At 41.4% G+C, this 14,982-nt stretch overlaps 1 protein-coding gene across 5 annotated transcripts in view; it reads right to left on the bottom strand.

Annotated features, from left to right (window-relative positions):
* Window positions 1–14,501, bottom strand: part of LOC105484506 (axonemal dynein light chain domain containing 1) — a 192,775-nt gene extending 178,274 nt beyond the window's left edge. For 2 of the 5 annotated variants that reach the window (XM_071076277.1, XM_011746195.2), the window contains exons 1-5: window positions 14,226–14,501; window positions 13,621–13,823; window positions 11,264–11,436; window positions 9,799–9,902; window positions 277–397 (exon numbers count right to left, since the gene is read on the bottom strand). In XM_071076277.1, coding sequence (XP_070932378.1) covers window positions 277–397; window positions 9,799–9,902; window positions 11,264–11,436; window positions 13,621–13,714 — 492 coding nt within the window. In that variant the 5' untranslated portion in view covers window positions 13,715–13,823; window positions 14,226–14,501. Of the gene's footprint in view, window positions 1–276; window positions 398–9,798; window positions 9,903–11,263; window positions 11,437–13,620; window positions 13,824–14,210 lie in introns of all 5 variants that reach the window. The other 3 variants (XM_011746192.2, XM_011746193.3, XM_011746194.2) reach the window with 3 other exon arrangements.
* Between the last annotated feature and the right edge of the window lie 481 nt (window positions 14,502–14,982).

Below are 14,982 nucleotides of genomic sequence, written 5' to 3'. Positions count from 1 at the left end.
ATGTGGATTTCTAGAGGAAAAAAAAATCTAATCTCCCACACTGTGTTTTTTAGATTAAAACAGATTAACTGTGGTTTGCAAAATGGCTTAGAATAAGATATTTTGATCTTTTCCTGCTAAATACCCTTTTCCTGTTTTAAGAAGTAATTTCAAAATGCTATGAAGATTGGTGAGCAATGCAGGTTGTTATAGTATGACATTGTCTTATATTCTGGAGAAATGATTTTTAAAAGTAGACAGAGGGAGAGAAGATTATTTGTCAAATACTTTACTTACCTTATGCGGCACAATGACACCATCATGTGACTGTAATGAACGGGCCAAATGTGGGGGACAAACTGCCTTCTCCCTAGTCTGTCCTTTGGTATATTTAACATCATACAGAAAAGAAATATCCCTAAGAAGTAAGAAAAATATATTTACAAAACAAGTTTTCTATCTGGATACCACATAACAGCAGGTGAGATCCACAGAGATCCTTCTAATGGGTAAGATGGTCCTCTGTGTCAGCAAAACTGATCTCCTTACGTAACACTTTACTAAGCCTGAGGCATTAAACATGAGTTTCCCCACATTCTTTCTCTTCTCCACCTGAAATTTCTCATTCATATCACAAACTCTTTCCTTCAGTATCAGGTTAAAATATATTCTCTTTCCTGTGGTTATTCCCTCCACTTAGGTGCTTGATTCCATCTTTGCCCATATCCTCAGGAGTCGCATTCCATCAGTCCTAACTTCTGTGTATCTCCAACTCTACTGGAACATCCCCTTTGATCTATAATAAACTTTTTCCCCTTATAAAAATCTCTCCTTGAACATGCATTGCTGTCATGTTGTGATTATTATTATCATTATTACTATTATTATTATTATTATTTTGACACAGAGTCTCACTCTGTCGCCCAGGCTGGAGTGCAATGGCGCAAAATCTCAGTTCACTACAACCTCCGCCTCCCGGATTCAAGCAATTCTCCTGCCTCAGCCTCCTAAGTAGCTGGGATGACAAGCACGTACCACTATGCCTGGCTAATTTTTGGCATTTTTTAGTAGAGATGGGGTTTTGCCATGTTGGCCACGCTGGTCTTGAACTCCTGGCCTCAGGTAAGCCACTCACCTCTGCCTCCCAAAGTGCTGGGATTACAGGCATGAGCCACTATGCCTGGCCACTGTCATGTTATTATGATCTATCAATGGATCAATCGATCAATCATCACTCACTTGTGTTAAACATCAGACTTTCTGAAATTGTCCTGCAATCTGATTTCCACCCATACCTCTCTTCTGAAACAATTTTCTAGAAAGCTGATGATGACTACCACTGCCAAGTTAAACACTCTCTTAGCAGTTATCTTCTACCACACTTCCCTGGAATGTTTTCCAGGGTTGATCACATTTGCAACTTTTCTGTGAGTCTTTAAATTATTTCAAAATAAGAAGTTTAATAAAACAATATAAAGAAAAGTGGAGAAAAAAATCCTCTGGTAACCAAGATATGGGCAAGTGGTCTAAGCTAGGCCAAATTACTCTCCCAGGAGACTGAATTCTGAGTCATTGACTCTTTTAAGGTTTCCAAGACAGAAAACAATAGGCATGAACATCACCACAATGGTACCCTGAAATGATTGTTCATTATATCCTTCTATAAATTCCAAATGTATTTACTGGTTTACATAGTAAAGAATAATTCAGCATCTACTACATACCAGGCACTATTCTGGGAGCTAAGAACATTAACAGTGAAAAAAGCAAATAAAAAGTTCCTACCCTCATGGAACTGATTCTAGTGGTGAAGAATGACAATACAGAAATATTACAATTTCAAGGCCAGGTGCAGTGGCTCATGCCTATAATACCAGCACTTTGGGAGGCCGAGGCGGGCAGATCACTTGAGGTCAGGAGTTCGAGACCACCCTGAACATCATGGCGAAACCCCTTCTCTACTAGAAATACAAAAATTAGCCAGGCAGGGTGGTACATGCCTGTAGTCCCAGCTACTTGGGAGGCTGAGGCAGGAGAATTGCTTGAACCTGGGAAGCGAAGATTGCAGTGAGCTGAGATCGTGCCACTGCACTCCAGCCTGGGCGACAGAGTGAGACTCCATCTCAAAAAATAAAAATAAAAAACTACATTATTAAATTTGGGTGCCCTGGGTTCTAGGATTGTTCATGAACATGCCTAAAAGTCATTAATTTGCTCAGCAAATATTTATTAACCATATTATACGTGACAGAAAATATGCTAGATGAAAGGAATATAGAACTATTTCTTAAAATAGACACAGTCCCTACCACTGGGGAGCCTTCAATATAGCGGGGAAGATTTGAAAACCAAAGAAAAGTATAATATAAAGACTATTGTAACAAAGAATAGAATGTTATTGGAACAACTAATAACACCACCACCTCAATACAGTTTAGACCAAGTCAGGGCAAACCTCAGGAGGCAGAAACAATTAGTAAGAACAAAAAACTGATTTGGATTTAGGTAAGCAACCAAAAAGTGTAGAGAACAGCATATGCATAGGTCCTGAGACACAACAGCACATGGTGACTTCGGCGAACTGAAAATTTAGTATAGTTGGCCCTTGAACAACACAGCCTTGAACTGCCTGGGTCTGCTTATACACAAATTTTTTCAACCAAACACTGACTGAAAAAACAGTATTAACTGGATACGAAACCCTCATATAGAGGGCCAACTTTCCATATACATACATGAGTTTCTGACTCATATATGGCTGACTGTAGAAATTGAATATACAGAGATTCTGGTATCTGCCGGTATCCGGGAACCAATCCCCCACATATCCCTCAGTATGAGGCAAGACTAAATATACGGTTGAAGTATGAAGAATAAAATTATTGAAATTAGAGAACTAAACACAGAAAGCCTTGCAAATCATGCTTAACATGTTGGGCTTTAGTCTAAGAGAAGCTAGAAAGGTTTCATAAATGAAATGAAATTTTAAATTATTTTAGAATGACTATAATGGTTGCAATATTGTGAAACGGTGGTGTGCTTTGAGGGCAGTGTCATTTGGCAGCTGATGTGGCATGTGAGGTTGGTGGAAATAGGCCAGTTCTGGTGTCCCAGGAAGATCCTGAAATATACAACATTGACCATAACGATTTTTTTTTTTTTTTTTTTTGAGGTGGAGTCTGGCTCTCTTTCCCAGGCTGGAGTGCAGTGGCCGGATCTCAGCTCACTGGAAGCTCCGCCTCCCGGGTTCACGCCATTCTTCTGCCTCAGTCTTCCGAGTAGCTGGGACTACAGGCGCCCGCCACCTTGCCTGGCTAGTTTTTTGTATTTTTTAGTAGAGACAGGGTTTCACTGTGTTAGCCAGGATGGTCTCGATCTCCTGACCTCGTGATCCGCCCGTCTCGGCCTCCCAAAGTGCTGGGATTACAGGCTTGAGCCACCCTGCCCGGCCGACCATAACGATTTTTAAACATATATATTGGTAGCAAAAGACATCAAGCTATTGATGTTCTGCACTGTGATATTCTGGTTCTACTGGACATGTCCAAGGGAGAAATGTTAGAGCTTTATTTTCCAACCCTCCGGATTCTTTCTCTGTTCCACCCTCTTACAGGCTTTAGTCACAAAGATCTGAATGAGCTGCTCTCAGGATGATGCAACAGCAGTTCCTATCACACCAATAAATACTGGAGAAGTTGGCCATTACAATTGTTTTGTTAGCTAAAAATGATGAATTCTTCATGTACATATATGTATCTGTGTGTATGTATATTATATATTATATACATATATGTAGATACATGTATGTACATATATATGTGCACAGTATATCATGTATATACATATATAATGCATATGTATACATTATACATTATGTTATACATTTCATATTTTATATAATTATACCTATATTATACACACAATATTTTATGCATATATACACACACATATAATTATCTAAAGAATATGTTGGGGCCGGGCATGGTGGCTCACGCCTACAATCCTAGTATTGTTGGGGGCCAAGGTGGGCGGATCACCTGAGATCAAGCGTTCGAAACCAGCCTAGCCAACATGGTGAAACCCCATTGCTACTAAAAATAAAATTTAAAAACTAGCCAGGTGTGGTGGCGGGCACCTGCAATCCCAGCTACTCAGGAGGCTGAGGCAGGAGAATTGCTTGAACCTCGGAGGCAGAGGTTGCAGTGAGCCGAGATCGCACCACTACACTCCAGCCCAGGTGACAGAGCAAGATTCCATGTAAAAAAAAAATTTTTTTTAATAAATAAAGAATTTTATTTTATTCATTTATTTATTTTTTGAGACAGAGTCTCACTCTGTCGCCCAGGCTGGAGTGCAGTGGCCGGATCTCAGCTCACTGGAAGCTCCGCCTCCCGAGTTTACGCCGTTCTCCTGCCTCAGCCTCCCAAGTAGCTGGAACTACAGGCGCCTGCCACCACGTCCGGCTAATTTTTTTTATGTGTTTAGAAGAGACGGGGTTTCACCGTGTTAGCCAGGATGGTCTCGATCTCCGGACCTCGTGATCCGCCCGTCTCGGCCTCCCAAAGTGCTGGGATTACAGGCTTGAGCCACCGCGCCCGGCCGATAAAGAATATTTTGATTTAGTGATCATCACTCAAATTTTCTCAAGAAGCTACTTTAGGAGCCTTTTGTATTTCTTTTTTTATTTTTTAATTAATTTTTAAATTATACTTTAAGTTCTAGAGTACATGTGCACAATGTGCAGGTTTGTTACATATGTATATATGTGCCATGTTGGTGTGCTGCACCCATTAACTCATCATTTACATTAGGTATTCCTCCTGATGCTATCTCTCCCCCCTCCCCCAACCTCATGACAGGCCCCAGTATGTGATGTTCCCCACCCTGTGTCCAAGTGTTCTCATTGTTCATTTCCCACCTATGAGTGAGAATATGCAGTGTTTGGTTTTCTCTTGTTGAGATAGTTTGCTCAGAATGAGAACATGCAGTGTTTGGTTTTCTGTCCTTGTGATAGTTTGCTCAGAATAAGAACATGCAGTGTTTGGTTTTCTCTTGTTGAGACAGTTTGCTCAGAATGAGAACATGCAGTGTTTGGTTTTCTGTCCTTGTGATAGTTTGCTCAGAATGAGAACATGCAGTGTTTGGTTTTCTCTTGTTGAGACAGTTTGCTCAGAATGAGAACATGCAGTGTTTGGTTTTCTGTCCTTGTGATAGTTTGCTCAGAATGATGGTTTCCAGCTTCATCCATGTCCCTACAAAGGACATGAACTCATCCCTTTTTATGGCTGCATAGTATTCCATTGTGTATATGTGCCACATTTTCTTAATCCAGTCTATCATTGATGGACATTTGGGTTGGTTCCAAGTCTTTGCTATTGTGAACAGTGCCGCAATAAACATACATGTGCATGTGTCTTTATAGTAGCACGATTTATAATCCTTTGGGTATATACCCAGTAATAGGATTGCTGGGTCAAATGATATTTCTAATTCTAGATCCTTGAGGAATTGCCACACTGTCTTCCACAATGGTTGAACTGGTTTACAGTCCCACCAACAGTGTATAACAGTGTTCCTCTCCAGCACCTGTTGTTTCCTGACTTTTTAATGATCGCCATTTTAACTGGTGTGAGATGGTATCTCACTGTAGTTTTGATTTGCATTTCTCTGATGGCCAGTGATGATGACAATTTTTTCATGTGTCTGTTGGCTGCATAAATGTCTTCTTTTGAGACGTGTCTGTTCATATCCTTTGCCACTTTTTGATGGGGTTGTTTTTTTCTTGTAAATTTGTTTAAGTTCTTTGTAGATTCTGGATATTAGCCCTTTGTCAGACAGGTAGATTGCAAAAATTTTCTCCCATTCTGTAGGTTACCTGTTCGCTCTGATGGTTGCCTGTTCACTCTGATGGTAACATTTTGCTGTGCAGAAGCTCTTTAGTTTAATTAGATCCCATTTGTCTATTTTGGCTTTTGTTGCCATTGTTTTTGGTGTTTTAGTCATGAAGTTCTTGCCCATGCCTATGTCCTGAATGGTATTGCCTAGGTTTTCTTCTAGGGTTTTTATGGTTTTAAGTCTAACATTTAAGTCTTTAATCCATATTGAATAAATTTTTGTATAAGTTGTAAGGAAGGGATCCAGTTTCAGCTTTCTACATATGGTTAGCCAGTTTTCCCAGCACCATTTATTAAATAGGGAATCCTTTCCCCATTTCTTGTTTCTCTCAGGTTTGTCAAAGATCAGATGGTTGTAGATGTGTGGTATTATTTCTGAGGGCTCTGTTCTGTTCCACTGGTCTATATCTCTGTTTTGGTACCAGTACCATGCGGTTTTGGTTACTGTAGCCTTGCAGTATAGTTTGAAGTCAGGTAGCATGATGCCTCCAGCTTTGTTCTTTTTGCTTAGGATTGTCTTGACAATGTGGGTTCTTTTTTGGTTCCATATGAACTTTAAAGTAGTTTTTTCCAATTCTGTGAAGAAAGTTAGTGGTAGCCTGATGGGGATGGCATTGAATCTATAAATTACCTTGGGCAGTATGGCCATTTTCACGATATTGATTCTTCCTGTCCATGAGCATGGAATGTTCTTCCATTTGTTTGTGTCCTTCTTTATTTCATTGAGCAGTGGTTTGTAGTTTTCCTTGAAGAGGTCCTTCACATCCCTTATAAGTTGGATTCCCTAGGTATTTTATTCTCTTTGAAGCAATTGTGAATGGGAGTTCACTCATGATTTGGAGGAGCCTTTTGTATTTCTATGCATTATTAAAGTATTGGGTATTGCTATGGTTTGAATGTGTCCCTTAGAAATTCATGTGTTGGAAACGTAATTGCCATTTTAATAGTATCATTATGAAGTGGAACCTTTAAGAGGTGATTAGGTTTTTTTTTTAGAAGAAGCTTGTTTTATTTATTTGTTGAAATATAATTTTTTATTAAAAATAATTAGAGGGCCAGGCACGGTGGCTAATGCCTATAATCCCTGCACTGTGAGAGGCCGAGGCTGGTGGATCACCTGAAGTTGCGAGTTTGAGACCAGCCTGATCAACATGGAGAAACCCTGTCTCTACTAAAAATACAAAATTAGCTGGGCATGGTGGCGCATGCCTGTAATCCCAGCTACTCGGGAAGCTGAGGCAGGAGAATCACTTGAACCCGGGAGGCAGAGGTTGTGGTAAGCCGAGATCGTGCCATTGCACTCCAGCCTGAGCAACAAGCGTGAAACTTCGTCTCTCAAAAATAATAATAATAATAATTAGAGATATGCTTTGTTTCTTCATAAAATTCTGTGGTAAAACACCAGCTTCCACCCTTCTGGAAAATCTATTTTTATTTAAAAACAAAAACAAACAACAAAAAAAACCAACTTTGATTCTTAACCATAACATAATAACTGGATTTTATTTATTTGACTTTAAGAAATCCTCCAACTCGTTCTTCAGCCCCCAGATTATTAAACTGAGTTCATAATTCAAACTTTTCTGCAAATCATCATTGGTTGAGTTATGTGTATATATAAAATGTCTTTTATCTGAAGTTGTCCATTTCACCCTGTTCTGGGAGTTCATACCAGCTCCTTTAGCCCTTCCAACAATTTTGTAAATACCCAATGTTCTGCATTTGATTCTTTCCTGCTTAAAATATCTAGACTGATTTATTTTCTGCACTGAACTCTGCTGAAAGAGTTGTTGAAAAATATTACTCAGAGAATACTTGCTTTGTTGTTTATATTTTACTGCTGGGTTCTGGGTGATTGAGGTTGCTGGACAAGTTATCTCATTATGAACATGATTAGTTGTGCATTAGTGCATTAGTTTTCTATTGGTGCCATAACAAATTACCACAAATTTAGCATCTTAAACAGCACAAATTTATTATTTTACTGCTCCATAGGTCAGAAGTCCAACAGGGTCTCCAAGGGCTAAAATCAAGGCGTTGGCAGGGCTGTGTTTCTTTCTGGATGCTCTAGAGGAAGATCCATTTCCATGCTCATTTGGATTGTTAACAGAATTCAATTCCTTAAAGTTGTAAGACTGCGATCCCTGTTTCCTTGATAGTTGGTGGCTGAGCTGTCATCAGAATTCCTAGCTTCTATAGCCAAATTCATTTATTGACTGCTTTTCCCCTTCCTCCATCTTCAAAGCCAGCAATGGCAGGCTGAACTCCTTTCACACTTCAAATCTGTCCTCTTCCTTTCTCATCTCTGACCCACTTGACCACCTTCCTTTTCCACTTTTAAAGATTCAGGTGTCAGGTTGGGCCCACCCTGACAATCTAGGATAATCTATCCATCTCAATGTCCTTAACTTTCATCATTTCTGCAAAGTCCCTTTTGCCAGGTTAGGTATATATTCACAGGTTCTGAGATTAGAGTGAAAATGTTTTAGTGGGGTTGAGGGAGCATTATCCTGTCAACCTGACTTCACACTTAAAAAACTCCAACTCAGAGTCATTTGACATTAAAACTTTATTTTTTGTTTTGTTTTGTTTTGTTTTGAGAGGGAGTCTCACTGGATCACCCAGGCTGGAGTGCAATGGCATCATTTCGGCTCACTGCAATCTCCACCTGCCGGGTTCAAGCAATTGTCCTGCATCAGCCTCCTGAGTAGCTGGGATTACAAGTGTGCGCCACCATGCCTCTCTAATTTTTGTATTTTTTGTAGTGACAGGGTTTCACCATGTTGCCCAGGCTAGTCTTGAACTCCTGACCTCAAGTGATCCGCCCACCTCGGCCTCCCAAAGTGCTGGGATTACAGGAATGAGCCACTGCACCTGGCCGACGTTAAAACTATAATGTCAGCTTATTGCCACATTGAGATACAGCTAATTAATTTTCAAAGTACTTCAAACAACTCATAATACTAATTATTGCTACTAATAATTATAACCATGATCTGGAGGCATAGAATAAAATATAAACCCTCAGGACATAAAAGTCAATAGCACAAGTTTCTACCAGTTTTTCTTGCACTGAAGCATAGCTGAGTAATAGCACCTATACTTAAATAGTACGTTATGGTTTTACAAGTGCTCTTGCATCCATTATCTTATTTGTGCTTTTCAATATCCATGGGAGGCACACAAAACTGGGCAAGTCTATTATTCCCTTTTTACATATGAGAAAATGGGACTTCAGAAAGACAAAATAACCTACTCAAGTATGTTAAGTGTAAACATTTCTTTCAGAAGAAGTGACATTTAAGTGAGGGGACATGCATGCAGTAAATTGGTAAGTGGACAATACATAGAAAACCAGCAGGTCTCAATCTTCATGGGGAAAATGTTGACATTTAGAATATTTGTAGGAATGAGACAAAAACAAATAGTATTTGCTGACTTGATCTGAAATAGTGTAAAGATGAAGGGCTCCCTTTGGAGAGATACAGAAATTAAGCTTTTGTTTTTCAAGGTTTTCCACATCATGAAGCTGTTACCTAGTTCTTTCTTCTAAAGATGTCCACAAGGAAGATATACACACAGATAAAAGGGGCACTAAAGGCATTCTGCCTGTTGGATCTTGTCCCTTTTACTAGGGTACAACAGGGAATAGGAGAGTATAGGGACAAGTATACAAAGGCATGCAAAAAACAAATTTAAACCAAAAGTATGTAAAGCCAGCACCTATTTCCATCCTACTGATAATAATCATACACAAAAAGGTGGTCTTTGGCCCTTCTGGATTGTATTCTGATTCAAACATACTGTAAATTTCATCATCTATGATTCAGTGATTTTTCTAATGCTACCCCTCCCAAGGTAATCATACCAAATGAGAAAATCAACTCTATTTATCAGCATCTACCCTACTATCTTCCTTCTTTACCTTCCAGCTCCCGTGAGGGAGACGGGATGGTCAATCAGGTATTTGAATTTATTCCTTCGAACAGGGTGATGCCAGACATGGTCTACAAGACGTGGAAGAGTGCCCTGGGAAAAAGCAAATACACATGAATATCCAGCAGAGGGCAATCTAATCAAATAAAATTTATTAATAGTTTTGAGTAAGTACTGTATTTACATTAAGGGCACTTGGGTACTCTAAGGAAAAAAGAGCAGAATTCTTATTAAATAACATAAAGACTAAAACTAGAATAATTCTATAGTGAGTGAAAAACATTAAGGGTAGTAATAATCATTTTAGTAAATCCACATAAAAACAGGTCAGTGGAAATACTCAAGCCTTGGAAACAATTTATACAAAAGACTGGAGTTTTCAATCTAAGAAATTACTTTAAATTTTTTTTTTTTTTTTTTTTGGAGACAGAGTCTCGCTCTGTCGTCCAGGCTGGAGGGCAATGACACAACTTCGACTTACAGCAACCTCTGCCTCCTGGGTTCAAGTGATTCTCCTGCCTCAGCCTCCCGAGTAGCGGGGACTATAGGCACGTGCCACCATGCCCAGCTAATTTTTGTGTTTTGTTTTTGCTTTTGTTTTTGTTTTTTTTTTTGAGGGGGAGTCTTGCTCTGTCGCCCAGGCTGGAGTGCAGTGGCGCGATCTCGGCTCACTACAAACTCTTCCTCCCGGGTTCTCGCCATTCTCCTGCCTCAGCCTCCCGAGTAGCTGGGACTACAGGCGCCCGCCACCTCGCCCGGCTAATTTTTTGTATTTGTAATAGAGACGGGGTTTCAACATTTTAGCCAGGATGGTCTCAATCTCCTGACCTCGTCATCTGCCCACCTCAGCCTCCCAAAGTGCTGGGATTACAGGTGTGAGCCACTGCGTCCGGCCTAATTTTTGTATTTCTAGTAAAGACGGGGTTTCACCATGTTGGCCAGGATGGTCTTGATCTCCTGACCTCGTGATATGCCCACCTCAGCCTCCCAAAGTTCTGGGATTACATACGTGAGCCACCGCACCCAGCCTAAAAAATTTTCTTAAGGCCAGTCATGTTGGCTCACTCTTGAAATTCCAGCACTTTGGGAGGCTAAGGCAGGTGGATTGCTTGAGCCCAGGAATTTGAGACCAGTATAGGCAACATGGCGAAACTCCGGATCTACAAAAAATTCAAAAATTAGCCAGGCGTAGTGGCACAGACCTGTAGTCCCAGCTACTCAGGAAGCTGAGGTGGGAGGATCACCTGAGCCAGGGTAGTCAAGGCTGCAGTGCGCAATGATCAGGCCACTACGCTCCAGCCTGGGCCACAGTAGTAAGACCCTGTCTCAATCAATCAATCTTAAAATTTTTAAGGCTATCTGGAATATATAATATGTGCACAATAAATACTTAAAGAATAATCAGATTCCCAAAAAATAATGTTCCCCATTACTCTACATATGTACATACAAACCTTCGGGGTTTTAATTTTCTTAGGAGGCAGTAAGTTTTCAGGACAAGGACCAGCATTGGCCGCATAGGTCAGAGAAAGAAGAACTTCTTTAGGAATGAACTCATTCAGAAGGGAAGTAGGAAGGGGTTTTGAACGATCCACCATGTTTTTTTTCTCCTTTAGCTCAGGAAGTCCTAAGTAAGTAGTGGAAAACAAAAGCTCTTACTATATATATATTTTTTTAAGCTAGATGGAGCTTCTCAGACTGCCTCATCAATCCCATCTATTTGTTTCTAACAGGTAGAAACATTGCTTCTATTTGACAAGGATAGTAACAAATAATATTTAAAACAGTGAACATCATCTAGTCAAGGAAAATAACACTCATCTTGCCTACCCTACTCACATTACATCACAGTTTCAAAAACTCAGGTACTAAGATGAACCTGCATGATTCTCAATTCAAAGTTGAAAACTAAACTCATTTCACTTGCTCAGATAACTGGGTGAGCCTTAAGAAGATAGGAATGAATGTCTATCTTCCCTTTCATATGAAAATCACAACTCTCTCCCCGCAAGCTCTTAAATTATTTAGTAATTTTTTTCTTACATGAATTCAAAGGTGAGAATAATTGCATTAAATCCAGGCATTTATAGAGTGGAAAGGATCTGGGTTGGGCTTCAAAGTAAAAATGGAACTGGGATTGTTGCAAATGAGAGTGGAACAATCTGAGCTGACAAATCTGTGGAATGGGAACTGTAAAAAGAGTGTTCTACCCTGCTTGACTAGGGCAGGGGAGTAATACAGGCACGTAGTTGGGCTTATATATAGGAAAAGCCCTCCTATGAAGTCAGGTAGAGTTGAGTTTTTATTATTCTTAATCTATGCCCCTAACACGGTATGGTTTACGTTTATTTCTATAAGGAGGCATCATGCTTTGATTACTGTCAAAAGTTGTTAGAGTCTACATTACCAAATCTCCCAGGAGCTTGAGATCAAAAGAAACAGAAAAAAAAAAAAGTTGGGTGGGGCTTGGGGCTTTAGTACAAGGGGCAGGTGAGATGTGAAAAGCTTTAACAGAACAGGGGGTAAGGATAACACTAGCTGACTCTAGTACAGATTCGCATATGAATGAAAATCTTAAGGAATTACTCTAATTTAGAAAAATTACTAAAAGCTAATACAAATTGCCACGTTGTACTAAATTGCGTTTTTCTTATCTCTGCTATTGCTTTTTATTGTTTGTTTTATTTATTTGAGACTGACTCTACCTCTGTTGCCCAGGCTGGAGTGCAGTGGCAAGATCTTGGCTCACTGCAACCTCTGCCTCCTGGGTTCAAACAATTCTCCTGCATCAACCTCCTAAGTAGCTGGGATTACAGGCGCGTGCCACCACACCTGGCTAATTTTTGTATTTTTAGTAGAGACAGGGTTTCATCATGTTGTTCAGGCTGGTCTCAAACTCCTGACCTCGTAATTTGAGACGGAGTCTCGTTCTGTCCCCAGGCTGGAGTGCAGTGGTGCAATCTCGGCTCACTGCAACCTCCGCCTCCCGGGTTCAAGTGATTCTCTCCTGCCTCAGCCTCCTGAGTAGCTCTACAGGGGCGCACCACCAAGCCTGGCTAATTTTTATATTTTTAGTAAACAGGGTTTCACCATGTTGGCCAGGATGGTCTCAATCTCTTGACCTCGTGATCCGCCAGCCTCGGCCTCCCAAATGGGATACAGGCGTGAGCCACCGCGCCCGGCCTATTTATTTATTTTGAGATGGAGTCTTGCTCTGTCTCCCGGACTGGAATGCAACGGCACAATCATGGCTCACTGCAACCTCACCTCCTGGGTTCAAGCAATTCTCCTGCCTCAGCCTCCGGAGTAAGCTGGGACTACAGGTGAGAGCCACCATGCTCGGCTAATTATGGTATTTCTAGTAGTGACGGGGTTTCATTATATTGTCCAGGCTGGTCTCGAACTCCTGACCTCAAGTGATCGGCCCACCTCGGCCTCCCAAAGTGCTGGGATGACAGGCGTGAGCTACCGCGCCTAACCTCACTATTACTTTTTCAAAGTTCCTTAAAACCAAAGACCAGGAACCAAAAAAAAATACAACTATTGATATTTAAAATAGGGTGAATTTAAAACCATATATAAATCAACATTTGAAAAAAATTATAAACAGTATTTAGATGGAGTAGTGAAACAGGACTCTGACTCAAAATACAGTAAAAGGAATGACTTCTTGCTTTATTTAAGCAAGCTTGTTAGAAAAATGTAGCCAGTCAAGGTATTCTGAGTATCAGATTTAAAAAACCGGTGAATGGAAGGTGATTTCTGTCTTACGGCCATGACTGTTTATGACTTCAGAATCATCGAAGTTTACCTCTCGTCCCTTCCGTGGCTACAGACACTAACTTTTTGTTCTCAGACGTTGATGCAGAGTTTAGCGGGGTGGAGGGCGTTTTCGGGAGAGACATAATAGACAATGCCTCCTATCTCTTTACTAATTTGAAATAGTCCTCCGGAAAGCTAATTTAGACACAAATCAGCGCCGCACTGGGACTACTTGCAGGCTGCCACATAATCCTGCAGGGAGAGGAAAAAAGAAAAAAAGAAAGAAAAAAGATGACACCCATTGAGTATTTAGGTTCAGATCGTAGTTTAGAATTCATCTAGCATGGTTTTCCTTCTTCGGGGCCACCTCTATGTTCTGGGGTTATCTGTTGCGACTGAGAGGCCTTAGTGGACCGTCAGGTCAGGGTCAGGGAGCAGGGCAGGAAAGACCCGCTTGGCGGACCCGCAGACCGCCGGCACCCCTGGTGGGCGACACTCGCTGCAGGCAGCTCGGCTGGGGACCCCAACCTTCCCCACAGGCAGCGTTCTCGCGCGCCAGTTCCACAAACTCGGGAGTTGGGCAGGCCTCGCACTGTTTCTTGGTTAAAAATGACTGGAAAGGGACACCCGCTATCCTACCCACACATTGCGTACCCCGCCAGCATCCGGTCACTACCTCCTTTGCTGGAACGCCTGTTTGTCGTCATAGAAACCCAGGACCCCGAGGTTTAGCGCCCTCGATAGGGGCTGGCTTCAGCGGTGCCGGCGGAGGAGGCAGACAGCTAAGACAATCCCTACAGCCTCTCGGAGTTTCTTGTGTTCTAAATAGCAGCATAGGTTCAGTAGCAAAGAAGAAAAACGTTTAATCCGGCCGTTGTCACGGAATCCGAAAGTGTCTCACCCCGGGGCTTCCTGCTGCGGGCCAGGCCAGTGCGCAGGCGCCGAGGGGGTTAGCCCGAGGGGTCTACACCTGTAGCCAGTGATGCACGCGGGTTCAAGCAAGGGTCTTCTAAGAGTTGTTTCCATCTTTCTAGGTCTCTTTTTTGTTGCTTTGCATATTTTTCTTTCTTTTTCCTTCATTCTTTCCTGCCTTCCGTCCTTTTTCCTTTTTCCTGAGACGGAGTTTCGCTCTTGTCGCCCAGGCTGGAGTTCAATGGCGCGATCTCAGCTCACTGCAACCTCCATCTCCTGGGTTCAAGCAATTCTCCTGCCTCAGCCTCCCAAGTAGCTGGGATTACAGGCACACGCCACCATGCCCGGCTAATTTTGTATTTTGTTTTTGTTTTTGTTTTTGTTTTGTTTTGTTTTGTTTTGAGACGGAGTCTCGCTCTGTTGCCCAGGCTGGAGTGCAGTGGTGCGATCTCGGCTCACTGCAACCTCCACCTCCCGGGTTCAAGCGATTCTCCTGCCT

Source organism: Macaca nemestrina, chromosome 1, assembly GCF_043159975.1.
Source record: "Macaca nemestrina isolate mMacNem1 chromosome 1, mMacNem.hap1, whole genome shotgun sequence".
Lineage (NCBI taxonomy): Eukaryota > Metazoa > Chordata > Mammalia > Primates > Cercopithecidae > Macaca > Macaca nemestrina.
This window is presented reverse-complemented; position numbering and strand designations above follow the sequence as displayed.